Below are 16,970 nucleotides of genomic sequence, written 5' to 3' on the forward strand. Positions count from 1 at the left end.
TATGCGATTTGTAGTGATACAGACTGAACGCTGACACAATGGCACGTTGAGTTGTCTCTAGTAGCCATCGGATTCATTGAACGCTTGTCGAAGTTCCATAATTTATTAGGCTGGACACCTCGATCGTGGTTGAACGAAAAACGAGCTAAAGCTTACTATGTAAAGATCCTCTGCCCGAAAGTTCCTGAAACAGTCGCTAGCAATAGTTCTACTGTTAGGTCATGCATATCGCAGCAGAAGTGACTTCAGACCAGTCTATAGCTAGTAGAAGCGAAGTTTAAAAGAAGTCGTTACCAGAACGAAAAAAAAAAAAAGATAACGAAAAGTGATATACTGTTAAATGTGTATTCAAGTTTAAGCTCTTATTGGAGCCCATATTAAACCAATCCTCTAAGGAATCACAAAAATGCTAAAAAATTATTGTGCCAGTAAGGCCATCTTTCAGACAAAGTTAACGTCGACAAAAAACTTGTTCTTTGTCCTCGTCTAGCCTTCTTATCCTCAAGCTGGTTAAATCAGTTTTTTTTGCCGTTTGTTCTAAAATTAATCCTTTTGCTAAATATAACGTAAAGGATTGTCTTGTATCCAACACGTTGTATAATTCCCCATCGCCTGTATACATATGTTTTCAGGAAAACGGAAAAAATACCGAGTTCCAAATAAAATATACAAAAAAAATATGCATATACACAGACGTACCCATTATACTCTACATAGAGACAAGTTCACAATAACCATTGGCTAGGGGGTAGAGTTTATGAAGTTACACACGAAGGCAGAAGCAACAGCAGTCAGACATGTCGCAGGGCCGTGATACAGTAATAGTAGTAGTGGGTGAGACATTACTTATCTACGTTTTAACCTAGCTTGCCTTCCTGCCAGCTTTGCTGTTAGCCTGAGGTTCCAGAGTAGCTGAGTTGGGTAAAACAAGCCGCCTCCAGCGTCCGTCGTTACCCGAAGCATGTCGCTGCAGCCTGCAGCAGCAGCAACTCTATCCCTCCTCCTCTTTAAATGCCCCCCTCTTTTTGCTTGCCCCCCACCAATCCATAGGCCTTGGGCTCACACCCCAGTCCCCTTTAAGGCCTGCAAGGCCTCGTCCGTTTGCCTTTAGTCGTCTTCGAGGGCTCCCCACTGTTATCCGGCTGTTGTGGCTTTACCTTCGGAGCAGCTCTGTCCTGCCTTCCGCTGTCTGTCCTCGCTTTTTCCTTTTTATGGATCGCGGGCCCTCAAACTGGTAAACCCAAGCCTACGCACGATCCGCGTTTCGAAAGCTTCACGTTGCTGGGGACATTCTCACGACAGTCATCGCAGCTGTTGCTGTCGCCACTACGTCGGTGATAGCTAGAACGATGGCAATAGCGTGGTGGTTACCTAGCGGTCTGACTTACGACCTGACTCAGCCTGTGAGGGCCTGACTCGTGACCCCTGCGACCCTCTCTCTCTCGTGTCGCCGGCACCCGCCCTCTCCATAGCACTATGCACCCTCTCCCAACGAAGGTACATCGTAAGCAAGCAACAGTTTTCTTTAAGTTTGTCCTCGTTTGTTAGCGTCTTCTCGAATCGAGCGGCAAGACCGATTCCGCAAACCATAGTCGACGTCTATCTGTCGCCGTCACTGCACGAAGCAGAAGTGAACGTCACTCATCCATGTCCGTCGTTGGATGTCTATCCTGTCGAAATCTAATGACGGCATAAAAAAGCTAAGAATAGCAGGTTAGATGGCACGGAGGATGGCCACGGCGTTCGGTAGCAGCGGAGATGCTGTTTTGTGACGGCGGCTGTGAGCGCCACCTCTAATCAGCCAATATAGCCAAAGCGCAATTGACGGCGCGCAACGTATGTCAGTGTCACGCTTCTTTTGTCAACGAGTACGCTCGACTTGTATCTTGGTAGCTGTGATCGAACGGAACAGCTACCTGAAGCAGCTTAAGCCGGAAACCAAACACCGAAGATAACTTCATACAAATATAACAATTATAATAAGGAAACGATGCAATGTTAGTACACAGTGCCGCATCTGGATACAGACACGACAAAAAAGTATCAGGCGAAATCGATTCTTTTTGTCTGCAGGTGCCCTGTTGTTTCGGCTGCCACAACAAAGCGTGTATTTGACATAGTCAAACTAACTTAACCAGCGACCGTGTCACTCGACCCATCCTATCTACCAACCCGAAAGCCAGTCTTTAACAACTTCCGGTCCAGCATGTAGTTTGCTTCCAGCCAACTGTTAAGACGCCGCAGTTCTCCCTGATACACCGGTGAATATATGTTTGAGTGTACGTGAAAGTAATAAGGATTTAACCCATTGTTAGCTCGTTTAGTTACCCGTTCGTCTGTTATTGCCCGTTCTTAACATCGAAGTCATCGTCACCCGTCGCCGTCAATATTCGCAGACGTCGTGTTCTTTTGCTTTTCGTTGACCGGAATGAGTTAGTGTTGTTATAGTTGATCTCGCCAGCTTTCTCGAGCTTTGCTTGCCAATTGCAGGTTCTCTATTCAGTTGTTTTGTAAAGTCTGAATATTGCAAGTCATCACAGTAGGTTTGAAACGCCGAAGAAGATGATTAAGAAGCATGGGAAGAAAATGAATAAAACCAAACAAACGACTCATCACGGTACGATTCAATTTCTCTCGTTTGTCTAAAACCTCGTCGTCGCTAGTGCCACGCAATGTGCCGAATTCCGTCTAATATTGCGTCGACTTACATCACCGTCATAGATTACGTCACTAGCACAGCCGTGTCGACAGCTTCTATTGATACAACGACTGTGTCTCCTGCCGTCGACAAAAGCACCCCCTGTTTGTGTACCAAATCTGGAAAGCTAAGCAGCAGGCGTTCGCCAGTGGGGGTTCGGTCTTGTGCACGTCTACTTGAGTTGCGTCCACGTCTACGTGTGCGTCCATTATAGACGGACGGGAGCGCGACGCGTACAAATCTGTCAGCGTTCACGATAACAACTGCGGACGCCGTTTTCTCAAGCCGTTTTCGCGTATTTCGTAATCGGTGCCGCGTCCGCTTGAAAAAGGCGACAACGGCGATCACCGACGCCAACACTGGCGGTTAGCGGTTAGCAGTTAGCTGGTCGCTATAGATAAAGCTAGAGAACCCCGAATCGACGGCGTGCGCCTGACCCGGGCTGAAACATGTTGACTTGGATGGTGAACCGCAAACGCCAGTTGGATTTAGTGAATGTTGTCCATACCCCATCGGTGAGTAAACATTAAGGGATCTGTTGTACTATCATTATAATGGCAACACATTAGCTATATGTGTATATTTTGTATACATGCACGCATAGGCACCCTGGGGTACATTGGGTCATCAGTCAGTTATTATATACTTGTCCATCAACGGATCAGCTCCTGCCTGACCCTTTTTAACGGATACTTCACGGATGGCAAATATATCAAACAGATAAAAACGAATTGAAGTATAAATTGAATTAATCCATTTTTCGCACTTAGCTAAGTTCTGCCGAAATACCAGCAGCAGTTATTACGGAAGTATAAGTTGCATCTTGTTACAGCACATTCATACACAAGCCTAGGGCGCGTCCGGCCTCCCCCCTCGTATCCGACATCTGCGTAGCAGGCGTTGATACGGTCGATATGTGGCACAATCATTTGTGAGTGCGTTCGGGTTCTGTCCTTTCTCACATTTACGCTCTCTCTCAATTTCTCCCTGTGACTGTCGCCGTGTGGGCGGGGGTTCATTTGTTCGTCCGTCGTCTTCTACTTGTGACAATCAACCCAAGTAGGCCATGGAGAGAGAAGAGCTCGTCCAGCAGCTGCCTACATCTGTTGCGGTACAGCGTTCCCCAGAGCTGAAGGGAGGGGGTAGCAAGAAACAGTATCTGGGCTCCATATGTGTGCCGGCAGCGTTCAAGTGCGCCGTGGTTTTTCTTCAGCCCGGCAACATGGATTCGGCTTGTCGGCTGGCGGGAGGGTTGACCAGCAAGCAACAGCCTGTCACCCGAACACTCGGACAGCAGCAAAGGACAGCCAAGCAATGAACTAGCGAAAACACGGGCTAGGCCAAAGTGCACCGGTCTTGTGTCCTATATACCCGCAGCTGTACGTATTGTGCGCTATCAACAGATCTTAGCCGACAGACTTTGGCCACAAGTCGAACCAATGTCGCCGCTGCTTCTGCTTCGCCACTATTACAAATACAACAACAAGGCTCGTATATTGTTTTTATTGTCTACACTGATATTGGTATAGAAATTTATTATGAGTGTATACTAGAACCGTTCGTATATCGACCATATTGAATAGAACAGAAGCGAATGCTCGCACTTGGCGTTCAGGAAACACCGAAACAGAACAGAAATCTTCACAACAACTGATTCAGATATATGCGTCTGCATTGATTTGCGAAGATATCTACATGTAATGGTGGCCTGACAATGCGGAAGAGTCACTTCAAACTTATCCGTGTATGAAACGTCAGTCTAGTGACGTTGAAGAAACCTATTTCTTATATTTGCCAATAGTCAACATCGTTGCGGCATTGAGAAGTTACGCTTTCTATCGCTTGCGTTATATTCTGCGAATGTATACGCTATGTATGTAGGCGTATATACAAATACTACTTCTTAACCTACCCATAAATTAAAAGCTATTGTACATAAGTACAATAGATATATGTTTTCGACAGCTTCGAAAACTTTTTAAGATCCTCTTTTTTTGTACTAAGCATGTTTATAAATAAATTACTTAAAATTAACTATCACGACCCTAATCATCATGAACATTATACTAAAGCATAAAGCTTTTTAATTCCTCCTTTTTATTAGTATCTTCGCCATTTTCCGTCGTACAGCAGTTTCGTCTCTTACGTGAACACGGCTGTAGTTGATAAAATACCAGCAATAAATAAACTGACGACCCATTCGCCTCTCATATAAAGAAGACTTGCCTGTTTCTATTTATATGATGACCCTTCGAGGTAGTGTTTATTACAGCCGCGACGGTGGCTTGCGTCGACTTCCCGGCTTCTCTTCTTATTCAAGTCTTCTATATTGACGCATTCCTTCTATTAATCCGCCTATTAGGATTTTGATTTAAAAGTAGGGGCGCGCCTGACCGCATCTGCGTCCTACCCACTAGTGCAACAGTCCCTTATTTCTGTGACCGGGACTATTTACATCTTTTTCTTTACCTTTTTCTTCCCGGCTTTCCGTACCTATGTGTGTTGCTTTCCTTTTCGGCAATCAACCGATTAACTAACTGGAACCGCTATTCTGTTACGTTTATTCTTCGATGCTTCATAATTGCCGTCTTCGTACTGCTTGCATTGTCTCGTTCTAGTTTTGGGGGGTCGGTGCGGCTACCCAAAGCTGTAGGCCTAGTAGCTAGATCGGATCTACCAAGTGACGTGGATTCAAAAAGAAAGGGAAGTCCATGAAGGACACAAATCAGTTATTATGTCTGCAAATCATTTTCCTTTGCTACAATCATTCGATGCGTCGCATCAGCTTTGCTTCGCGTGCCCATCTCGTCACGTGACCGTAGTCCTTTCTCGGGAAAGAAAGTCTGATTCCTCGTAGGCATGTATATCCTAAGCGCTGGCCACCTAGATCGTTACGGCTCTGAAATGGCGACACCTCGCTTTGATCTAACTCATCGGCACAGTATTAGGCTAAATCTTTGCTTTTGTCTGCGTCGCAAAGGCTAGCTTTTACAGGAAGCTCCAAGAAATTTAAAGACTAGGTACCTGCTGTCACATCGGTCATGTATCCAGCACTCAGCCGTTTTACTTAGGCGATTAACGTCACCTGCTTGGCTCTCATTCGCTCACTTCGATCTATTTCTCTGACACGGCCCTTTCGTCGTGATAACTGCTCGAATCTCGATGACTCGTTGGAGGCAGAAAAAGAGGTGCCCTCTCGACGAATGCGTTACACAAAGGAAGACGCAAACAAACATATGTCAGTACAACTTCTTCTTCTAACTTAGGTTCAGTGCTTGCTCCATTGCTGTTGGTGGTCCTGCTACTGCTGCAGCCGTGGGATATCTAGTTATCAGGTAAAAGCTAGTTAAAACAGGCTTCGTGTCCTTCCACCTACTGCAAAATATCAAAACATTAAGTAACAAACCATTTGAGCATCATTCGATGCGGACGAAAGTTGGCCCGCAAAGATCGATAGTACGATAGCAGTGTTCAGCGGCAACAATAGCTTAAGAGTTATCCATAGACACACATAATAAACGAATGAAAAATTCCAGATGAACTAGAGTGAAGAAAAGTGAGTTAAATACAGGTAATGAGCCCATCCGTTATAAACAAAGATGATCATTACGATCATTTCCCCTACAGAAGGCATCACGTTCTTCAGTAGTGTCTTTTCAAAGTGGTTGATAGCTTTTCAATCCAGCTTTCACTCTATGCTACTGGACGGCCGTTCGAATTATACAATCGCTACTACTATTGCCTCGAAGCGTCCTGCCCTTGGCCTAGGCTTGTTTTTGTTTTAAACCTATTTACGCTTAGGGCCGTGATTAGAGTAAGCTAGCAAAGTACGAGCAGGAAAAAGAAAAAGACCAAAATACATTGGGAGAATAACAAGTGTTCCGAATAACTAGAGGTGCCTTATACCCATTCTGTATAATGAGAATTATAGCTGCGCAATTATCTACAAGAACGCGTAATGGGTTAAGTTGACTGAATCATCTGTTATATATTAGTACCACCGTCCTGTTGCGTTACGAGCGGTACCAGCGTTTCATTGTAATAATTTTAAATTTACCAAAAATTGGCTATGGTACGTACTGGAGAAGGGCGTCCCTGTTCGAACCTGTATAGGGTACGTCACGCACCAATCTATGACAGTACGTAAATCAGATGATTAAATCTTTTTCAGTTTGTGAGAGGCTACATGTTTTCGGTCGATAGTTCGACTGATTCAGGGTTCGTACGGGCACTTGAAGTTCGCTACAAGCAATCACTTGTCCGTTCACTCTGCCCTAATAGAAGTAGGATCGTTTCAAGGTAGCGTCAACGTTAATTCCACCAATCACCGATCCGAAAATGAAGTATGCGTATAGAAAAAGGGCATGGATGTAAACAGATATGTATGACTCAACCTATAATTTAGAAGCGTTTGATCAGTTCCGATTTGAAGCCAGTCTTGCATTATTAAGGTTTGAACTGAAATCATCTTTTAGGATCACTCGATTCGCATAAACTTCCGCGTTTCTGTGTCTCGTAATATAACGCTATTATTGTCCTGTATGCCTCGTAAAGATGTTATATACTCAGTATTTAAACTTCACTTTTTTAATTTATTACAAATGCATGCTATTGGAAAAATATGTTTGTTTAAGTGTGATTTTTTGGGCTGTCATTATTATTTTAGCGTGTCGTTCGATGTAGCTTTCGGGGACATGTGCAAATTTGTCATTGTTCCGGAATTATTATTTATTCCAATAAACGAAACCGAACTGCTTGTTACTTAATAGGGCCAATTTTGTGCCAATCTATTGCAAAACTTGAAATACTTAAACGATTTCGTCTATTTTAGATTGCTTCGTTTGTTTCGGCGATGTGGAAGACAGAACCAGCCTTTCCTAATTCGAAGTTGTCAACGGTACGGTGCCGCCAGAAAACGTCCGTGTGTGTGTGTGTGTGTGTGTGTGTGTGTGTGGCCTACCTCACTTCCTCGGGTACTTCGGATTTGGCGCTCAAGCTATGGCAGAACATAGAGAACGAGACTTAGACCAGCGCTTACATTCACTTGTCAATTATCACCTAACTGACCGCGTGTTATCCTTCCGACTGTCTCTGCGACTATTATTGTTAGCTATCACTCTGACAATTCCGCACTCCGTTGGGTAGTAGGACACATTATTTATAGGAAGTTAGTCGTGCTTTCCTGTTTCTGGCGACTTATGCGGTAGATGTGTGCCTGAGTGTGTGTGTGTTGATACGATTTGCTATCATCAAATCGTCAGCCAGCGTTAGGAAAGATGCGGGGACAAGAAGATTTTTCATGCACATACACAAGTTGTATTGAGCGCGCATGTTCATACATACGAAGAGCTATTTCCGAAAGACTTCCGTCACGTGTAATTGCATCACACATCTTAGATAAGTCTATCACATCCTTACACAGGTGCTTATAGTGATAAACAACTTATTCCGTAATGTTTGTAAACACAACCTGGATAAGCGGTACACTCCAAGAAGGCCTAGATTTTGGTAGATAAAACTTTTTAAAGAATTAACTTTAGAAGCTCGCTTTATCTCCGTTAGTGTGACGGAAAATGTTAGTTAATCTGTCTGGGCTTTCTTCAAGCATAGCTTTGAAGTCCATATATATTGTGTAACTTGAGGTCATTTTATTTGTTGCTATTTCACTCAGGTAATTGCGTCGTCAGTCTTTTGCCTGTTAAGGAAATCGAAAGGCCTAACTGTTCTTTTAGTTTATGGACTTTCACATAATATATCTAATAGTCTAGACCGATCTATTGACTGATTGTGATCTTTTCGGTCAGTAATCTACCGTTTCCTTTCCTTTGCACTGGCTCGATGTATGGTCTTACGAGCAAATTCTCGATGCAGCCTGACGCTGACCATACGAGAACAAATCGCTAACCCATACATGCAGGAGTGTTTGAAAGATAGGGTTTTGCCCGCGACTACGTGCTAACTCACCTTCGGGCAGCGCATAAATGAACATCATATAAATAATGTAAAAGAAACGGAGCACCTTATGCCAGAGTGGAACAAGCAAACCGGCATAAATACACTCTTGGAATGAGGCTCTTTTGACCTACTGAATTGTGCAGCGTTTCTAATTTTCGAGGCATCTAACCCCTTTACCTGGACCTAACCTCACTAAAGCTCTGTGGGGTTATTCCTTAGAAGGCTGCAAAAGAAAACGTGAACCGGACTAAGCTGTCGGAACCGGTCGAGAGAACTCACTTTACTGCCGTAGCCTATTTCTTGATTCTTGAGCTTGACCTGGATTCCCCTGGGTAGTTTTACACGTCGTCGTTTCAGAAAAACACAGGCCGTCGTTTCAGAAAAACACAGACCGACTTCGATCGGAAGGAGGAGCTACGTTCTTCTTACCAGAAGAATATCGGAGTCTTTTTCCCTTCCAATCACCAACCTTCTCGCTTTTAAATCACTTCTAAATTTGAAGGGACTACCCTAGCAGAAGGATAGCTGTTCGGAGCAACGTGACGCCACCCATTCCGTAAGTCTTATCAGGAGCACTGAGTGAGTCTTGAGCGAAAACAAGCTCTCTAGCGATTCGTGCTCGATGCTTGTGACCTGTCGCACATTGTACTTCGCTGACCAACTGCTTGGCTACAAAGCGTATCCTTTTCGAGGTCAACGTGGGACAATCTGTGCAGCATAGGGCGTTTTGCGTATGTGCACGTTAAAGTGCAGCCGTCTTGGCTGCCTCTTTACTCTTCACTCCACCCTTTTTTTGGCCTTTCTGGTAGGCCGCCGCTTCCAACGAGGTGACATTAGGCTACTTGCTAGCTGGACGCCTAACTGTCGTCGACTGGCGTCTTGTGTTAACACACAGCGCAGCGGCCAGCGCGGCGTCTTGCACTGGTGCTGGCTTATTGACCTGCCTAACTCCGATCAACTATGGAGTTCCGGCCTCGTTTAAGGAGGACCATTTTTCCTTACCGATATTAGTGCCAGTTACTCTGCTATACGTTTTGTGTTCTAACCACTGTACAACGTTCTGCCGCCATTGTTGTTTTCTGCTTCGCGTACTGAAGTTCTCTTTTTTCTACTTCCGATACCAATACTCCATTCTGTGCTATTGCTTTGTCTGGGATGTCACAGCCGTCTTACTTTTAGGAAAGCGACGAATGACTTAAATGATTCTTTGAAGAGTTGTCAATATCTCTCGGTTGACTGTATGTAACAAAGTGCTGGGGTGGGGGGGGGGGGGGGCTCTGCCGTGAGGAAGGGCGGCTTTTGATCAACGTAGCTAACAGTCTCTACTTATCCAATGTGCCCTGATCTGACTGTGAAGCCCTTCCGGACTCAAAGGCATTTCAACCTCAATCAGTTTTCTGCCCGACGTTGAGCCTAAACCTTAAAAGGCTTTTTATGCATTACGCTGATAGGATTTAAATTGCCTGCTGCGGTTGCTGCTGTTAAGGAGTACCAGCCGCTTCTAGCAGACCAACCCGTCAACCGCTTGCTTGGCCGCACGTCGGTGTTCTCTTGCGCCGCACGGTCAGACTCTTCACGTCCGTGGCGGACGGTGATTCTGTCGCGCGTCAGAAGACTGGCTTGATAAGACTCTCTCCTGCCCCCGCCTGCAGCTCGCTACGAACAATAGCAGAACCAGCTGTCAAAGACGCCAGCTGTAAGATACGGCGGAGTGACATTTGTTGTCATTAGAAAAAAAATGACATTAAACCGTTATCGATGCAAGTTGGCCCTTGTAAAATTACTACTACCCTGAAATTTCCAGGTAGATTAAAATTATAAGTGGAGAACGGAAATGTACTCTACTTTTCTCATGGCATACCTCTATGTCACTACAAATCTCAGTTTAATAATAAGTGACGATTCGCCGAGTATACTTTACTACTATATTCATGGTTCAACTAATATACATACGTTCGATTGAATTGTACGTGATGGGAGGTACATAATGTTTAGATCTGATGAAACGATGCCTCGTCGCATTAAAGTCTAGTGCGTTGTTGAGGTAGCTGGAGGGCCGTCTTGACTCACATATGCTTTTAGGCACCTTAATGTAAAAGGTCTGCTTATTGCTATGTTGAACGAAAGATTTAGCTGTTCTACATCTCGTTTAAACAGAGTCAGCGTCCATAGAGCTCTATAAATCTTTTATGGTTTTCGCTCTATTACCGCTTGGAGACATTAATAAATTCATATCATTTAAACCAACGCCCGTACCAGCTCAACGAGATGGACGTGCATTTGCATCCTGCTGCATTTGTCAAGTTATCACGGGTTAACTTTTTCAAGTAAAATTAGAATAGGTGTTTCCGCTAACCTCGACCTGCCAAGAAGGTAGAGTGACAAACTTTTGCAACGCTAATCGCCCTAAAAAAAAAACGTTTTACTTTGTATGTAGAATTGTCTAGAGCCACAAGATATCTAAACTGCCGTTTTCAGAAATACGTTACCCATAATAAACGGGCTAACAATATATCTATGATCAACGGGCTGCAATCATTCGAAGAAACGTTCTCGCTAGATTGATTCTTATAAGTTGTTCTGACTGATTAATTCGCTGAGTCTCAAACGTTCCTTCGAAATGCTAAAATTCTTATTCTTGGTACAATACCTCAGAGTGAATAATCCTTACCGAGATAATTGGTACCAGCCTGGTTGAATAAACCTTCAGATTCTGTCACGGGCTTCAGACGTCAAACAGGTATGGCCAGAAATGTCATTACATAATGAATTGATTCTGTGTTGATTAATCAAAATCGTTCATTTGTTTTATCTGGAGAACCACTCGAGATACTTCAGCAAAGAGCATTTTTATGAAAGAACAATATTGATATTACCAAAACAATCAGTAACAACAACGACGCTACCATATAATAGGGAATCGCTAAAACTCTTCCGAATGATTGGACGTAACGTTTTTTAAAAATAAATTAAAGTGAATTTTTTTATTCCGACTCACATTTAAGAAGGTCAAAACGTTAATTAATGATGGAAATAAGACAACCATAAATACTTATTCGTATCGATGATAGTTTTTTTCCTTGTCGACTTCTTGTAAAAAAACGTGGTTTAACGTGGTGGTTAAACGTAAGTTTCAGTTCTCAGCTCACTGTTTTTCATCAACTTCATAATGAATGCAAGTCAGGTAAATTCGTACTTTCTTCTGTATCTGAAAAACTCAGCGACGCTCAGCCAGGCAATGTATGTGATCAATATTCCTGTGTATGTACATGATACAGGGCCTTAGTAAGAAACTGCCCCGTGTTACTTGCCCCTAAGCTTTATAATCAGTCGTTTTGCAAACGGTATAGCTAAACGACAAAATTATGCTTATGATAACTAACTCTACTGACAAAAGGTTTTTGTTTTTTTTTTCTCACGTAGTCGCAAAAAAATATCCAGCATTGGTCTACCAGCTCACTAGCTTGTTTAAACCAACCTCCTCTTTTAGGCAATCGGCGCCTCGTACCCATCATTGCAAATGCGTGATCGAGAAGATCAAATAATGAAATTATGAATGATCGCTACGATTCAATGATATCGGAAATCTAGCGAAGCCGTTACGAAGTGTCGTATCAACAATTATCGCAGAGTCAGTGACCAAGTTAGGGAGAATGAAACAAAGATGTGGAACTTGTGGGTGAGGATAGTGGTATAGTTACTGCTTACAGTAAACCCGAACATCTTAAATGTAACGCGCTGCGTTAAGCAATGACTGCACCGTAGAATGGACGTAGGAATAATTTTGTTGTTGGGAACTACGCTCACTGGTAATTTATGACAGGTTGTAATATCATTGATGTGAGGAACACCCAAATGAGTAAACACAAATTTGTGTTCAGTGTCATGCCACCTGTCGGCTTTGAGATGAAGAAGACTTTCTCTATTAAAAGCGATGCTGACTTGCGATAGCCGTGAGGATGTATTGCAAAACGCTGCAAACATTTTTCGATCTATAATAAACTAGTTTAAAACGCATATAAACGGAAAGGAAGTCTCTTGTTCATGAGCATGATCAAGCCGTAATGGATTGGAAAGATTTACAAATGCAGACCAATTTCTATGGCATTTATAGCTCTGAATCACGGGTACAACTCGCCATGTTAAAAGCTCGAAAAGTTCTAATGTTCCTGCCATCCAAAGCAATCAAAGACCTCTCAAAGTCAGGCGCACACTCGCGTGTCCCATGTTTTTGGCTAGCACTCCAGTCAAAATGAGTGATGTTCTATCTCTTTTTCTCTGCAAAGTACAGATTAGACATAGTCTCTGTATTAGAGACGGCTTGTCTATTAAATTTATTTTGCGTGCACAGATTCGTATATTTCTCTTCTGGAAACATGTTAAGGCCACACAACGATCGAACCTAAGCTGTTATATATGAGTTACTTATGATAAGTTCACATGGTGGACGGAAATATCACGCGATCTGGCAGAAGAAGTAACCGATTGATGTCTGAGTCCAGTACAAAACAAGCTGTAGTTTAGAAACAAAATAGGCCAATGACTCATTCAGCTGTTAGGTTGTAGGCAAAGAAATATACCAGTGAAGGCTTGAAGACCGTATAGCCTGCGAGGGGCATTAGTGCTTGTTAACAGCTTGATATAGGACCGGCAAACACAACCTGTCTTCAAATATGTTAAATGCTATAATGCAGTTACATAGGTATAGGACATGTGTGCCTATGATGTGTGCCTAAAAAAATGCAAGAAAACATCTCATATTTATTACATATTTTGATTAGGCATGCTTTCATGCGAGGAACCGTCGAACCGCAATTGGACCGACGCTTCAGGATTGGCGAGTAAGCTAATAAGCAAACGACGAACAAGCGGCGGATATACTATCAACAATGAACGAGACTTCTAACAGCTCCTGTAAATGCCTGATCCAAGATGCCAAAATCAATGAATACATCCAATTCTTTTTCTTTTGCGGAGGACTAAAACACGCCTCCTGGCGTGGTCACATACGTTGTGAATACAATATGGTTATAAATATACGAAGCCTTATTCTGTCAGCGCGTTTCAGTGATGTTCTGGCAAGGCCTGCGTGTTCAGGTCAGAATATTACACTGAATAAGTATTGTGATTTGCGAGAACTTTGATAACCCTATGGTGAATGAACAAAACGAGGATTCGAATCAATGGCTTCTTTCCTCTATTCATCTATGTACGACCATACTTCATATGGGATCTATTTGCAGGCGCGTTTGCAGCCTAGCGAACCATGAGACAGGACTCTAAAGTTATGTCCGAATTGAGTGGAGCGTTATAGTTATAGAGCTAAAGTGAGCTTTAATGATTCCTGATCAAAGAACTCCAGTTTGTTTTCTCATTTGACACGCCGCAGCCCTCCGAGCAGTGGCGGCCGGGCAAAGTAGTTACAACGACACCTGAAAACAAGGAAGTCGCTTTTTAACGAAAATTGCCATGGGGCTGGATACGAACTGGAAAATGAATAATCATCTTTTCTTTCTGTGCGCTTATACATATGTTCACAAACGCAGCACTCATGCAAAGCGAAGATCAGCCAACAAGAATGCACCTGTATCATCACCTTCATTACAGCGGAGTGCTCGACGGGTCGGTAGCCTTGTTCGCCCAGACAGACCACTAAATGTAAGAAGGCACGCCAACTGTCCTACCGCTTACGAGCACTTTGGCTTCTCCTAACAGGTACAAGCGTTTCTGCAAAGGATTTGTTCAGAAAATTCAGGACATGCCCAGGACCTAAGGTCTGCTCTGACTTGCTTGCTCCTTTCTCGCCCTTCGCCCCCTTTGCCTTCTCCCGTTTTTTCGGTTCCTAGCCGGGGAAAGCCTAAGATTGACGCAGATCGACTGAATCGACTTGGCTTCAAAATCTGTTTTGCTGTCAGGCACGCATATATCGGACGCGGTGGTCAGGGTAAGGAGCTTTACGCGCAGGTGTCCTGACGCTAAGCGCAATAGATGTAAGCACCGAACAAAACCGGCAAGGAATGTGAGGGCTTAGTGGAACCAGCATTTCCGCTTTCACCACCAGTATGCATTGCCTAGAAAACGGATGTATGGCAGGGACAGGTGATAGGCCGATAGGCTGAAAGGAATCAGGCTGTCAAAAGCGTTAAGTCGACCTGGCCGAAACAAGCTGTGATGCCGTTATAGCTAATAGTCTTGGTCACCAGAGCCAGTTTAGCCTTCGACCTGTTTTTGTTAATGGTCAAGTTATTATTGCCTCTTAAAGGGCTCTCCTTTCTTAAGTCTCGCTGTGCAGCTCAAAACATGCTGCCGGCCTGCCGCCTGCTCCTATGTTGTCCTTCCCTAAGGCACCTTCGAGAAAGCGTGCCTAGCCACTTCCACAGCCGCAGACCAACGACGGCAGTGGCATTCCCCTTACGCCTCCTCTCGATAGGAGAAAGTCCGGTGTGCCCGCAGGCCTTTGACAAACATCGCAGCTCTGCCTATCAAAACATCCGGTCCAGCACACCCAGAAGATAAATAAGGAACCATTGCGTCCCATTTTGCCTTAGCGTGGGCAATATACGAACGCGTCCCTAATCTCTTGTGGAAAGTGGCTCTAAAATGGGGAGAACAAGTGAAACAGGTCGGATGCCCTTGTGAGTTTGGCTTTGTTCAAAGCATTTCTGCCTAACTACCTGTTTGTCGGTTGTTGAGGCTGGTTTTGTGTGGACAACGATGCAGACTAAGTAGATGGTTTTCGAGCACTCTTCTGACTGACTGAATAAAAAAGGAAGCTAAGACAGAAAGCATAGGAAAAATGGAAAAATCATGATTGCACTTTAGAAACACTAAAGCTAATGTGCGATCACAGTCATATACACCTCTTCATGTACACATCAATGGAGCTATCAATTTGTTGTGAAGGTAATTGTTAGATAGAAATTTCCGATGTTTTTACCGAAGCCAAGCACAATCAGCACATCGAAGCGTATGTAAACGCACATAGACTTCTTTCCATCAATAGGTACGTTTATGTCTAGCGGTCGTCTGCGCTACGAACTAACCTCTTGGCAGCTCAGCATAACCGAGAATCGCCCGTACCTGATAAATCGTTTATATACATAATACGGGAAATATAAAATTCGCCCAGCGTTCATAGCAGCGGCGAGCAGTGATCTATAAAGAAGTAAAGAATGTATCGATTGCATATTTGACAGCCGACGTCAACTATTCGCTATAGCCTCCTATATAGCTACCGCATGACTAGCATTTTGACCGAGCTAAAAGGCTTAACATCTAGATATGCACGCACACCGGTAACGACACGCGATAATAATAATGATAGCCATATCTGTATTATAACGGCACAGAACATACGTGAGGGAATAGACGTCGCTCCGACAATTATCTGGATGATGTTTAAGAGCGAGTTAGCTCTTCTCGTCTCTACCAAATATCGTGGAATGTTAACGGCCCGTGCCACAGCCAATGCACGGCATGTCGGCAGGAAGCGTCCGAAACTCCAACGAATGTTTCATTATTCTTAGGATTATTACAGGCAAATCGTATTAGTAAAAGCCTATTTCCGTGCGGATGCTTCTCGCTAGATGGATAGAAGACAAAAGCGAAACTTATTTCGATGACCTGTCAAAGACGGCCAGCCGATCCCAACTATAATCTTATGCCTGATAGCTGTGTAACTATAGCGACACAGTAGCGCCACCTAATCAATGAACATTGTCTCGCATTTTACTTGTTTATATATTAAAAAAGTCAAATAGTATATGATAAAAAGAACGATGCTCAATTAATCTCCCTTGTATATATGGCTGAGAGCTAAACGGCAATTATCTCAAGCTATATGTGAAATCACGTGTGCGCAATTTCGAAATAAAGAAGCGTTCGTTCAGTTGTCGAAGGGTAGAGCTGTTAACGCTATAATCATACACCTGGATACAGCACTCTCAGCGTGGCATTTTCGGAGCTGTTCTCAAGTGCTGCTTCCGGGCACAGTGTTTATCCAGATTTGTTTTGGAAAGACATTGTTTTTATTATCAATTTAGCTATAGAAATTTAGCCATGAATCGTCGAAGAGCAATATATATATATATATAATTTTATTCCAGTGTAAGTTATTTGTCATATGTTTTTTTATAAATATTGTTTCTATAAACTCAATTTGTATCCAATCTGTAAAGTTGATAAATATAAACAAATTTACTAATAAAAGAATACGTATTTCTAACACGTAACAATAATAAGTTTTACAACACCCTCTCTCCAGAAAACTTACTATTGTAAATGATTTTTCGTTAAGTTCAACGATTCTAAGTATAAA

General features: G+C 43.3%; 1 protein-coding gene across 2 annotated transcripts in view; it reads left to right on the plus strand.

Moving 5' to 3' along the window:
• Positions 1 to 1,535: 1,535 nt before the first annotated feature.
• Positions 1,536 to 16,970, plus strand: part of LOC111245922 (uncharacterized) — a 75,762-nt gene continuing 60,327 nt past the window's right edge. For both annotated transcript variants that reach the window (XR_015320083.1, XM_086978839.1), the window contains exon 1: positions 1,536 to 3,213. Coding sequence is in view for 1 of the 2 variants with exons in the window: in XM_086978839.1 (XP_086834965.1) it covers positions 3,148 to 3,213 (66 nt within the window). In the remaining variant the exon portion in view is untranslated. The remainder of the gene's footprint in view (positions 3,214 to 16,970) is intronic.

Source organism: Varroa destructor, unplaced genomic scaffold (assembly GCF_002443255.2).
Source record: "Varroa destructor unplaced genomic scaffold, Vdes_3.0 BEIS01000002.1, whole genome shotgun sequence".
Lineage (NCBI taxonomy): Eukaryota > Metazoa > Arthropoda > Arachnida > Mesostigmata > Varroidae > Varroa > Varroa destructor.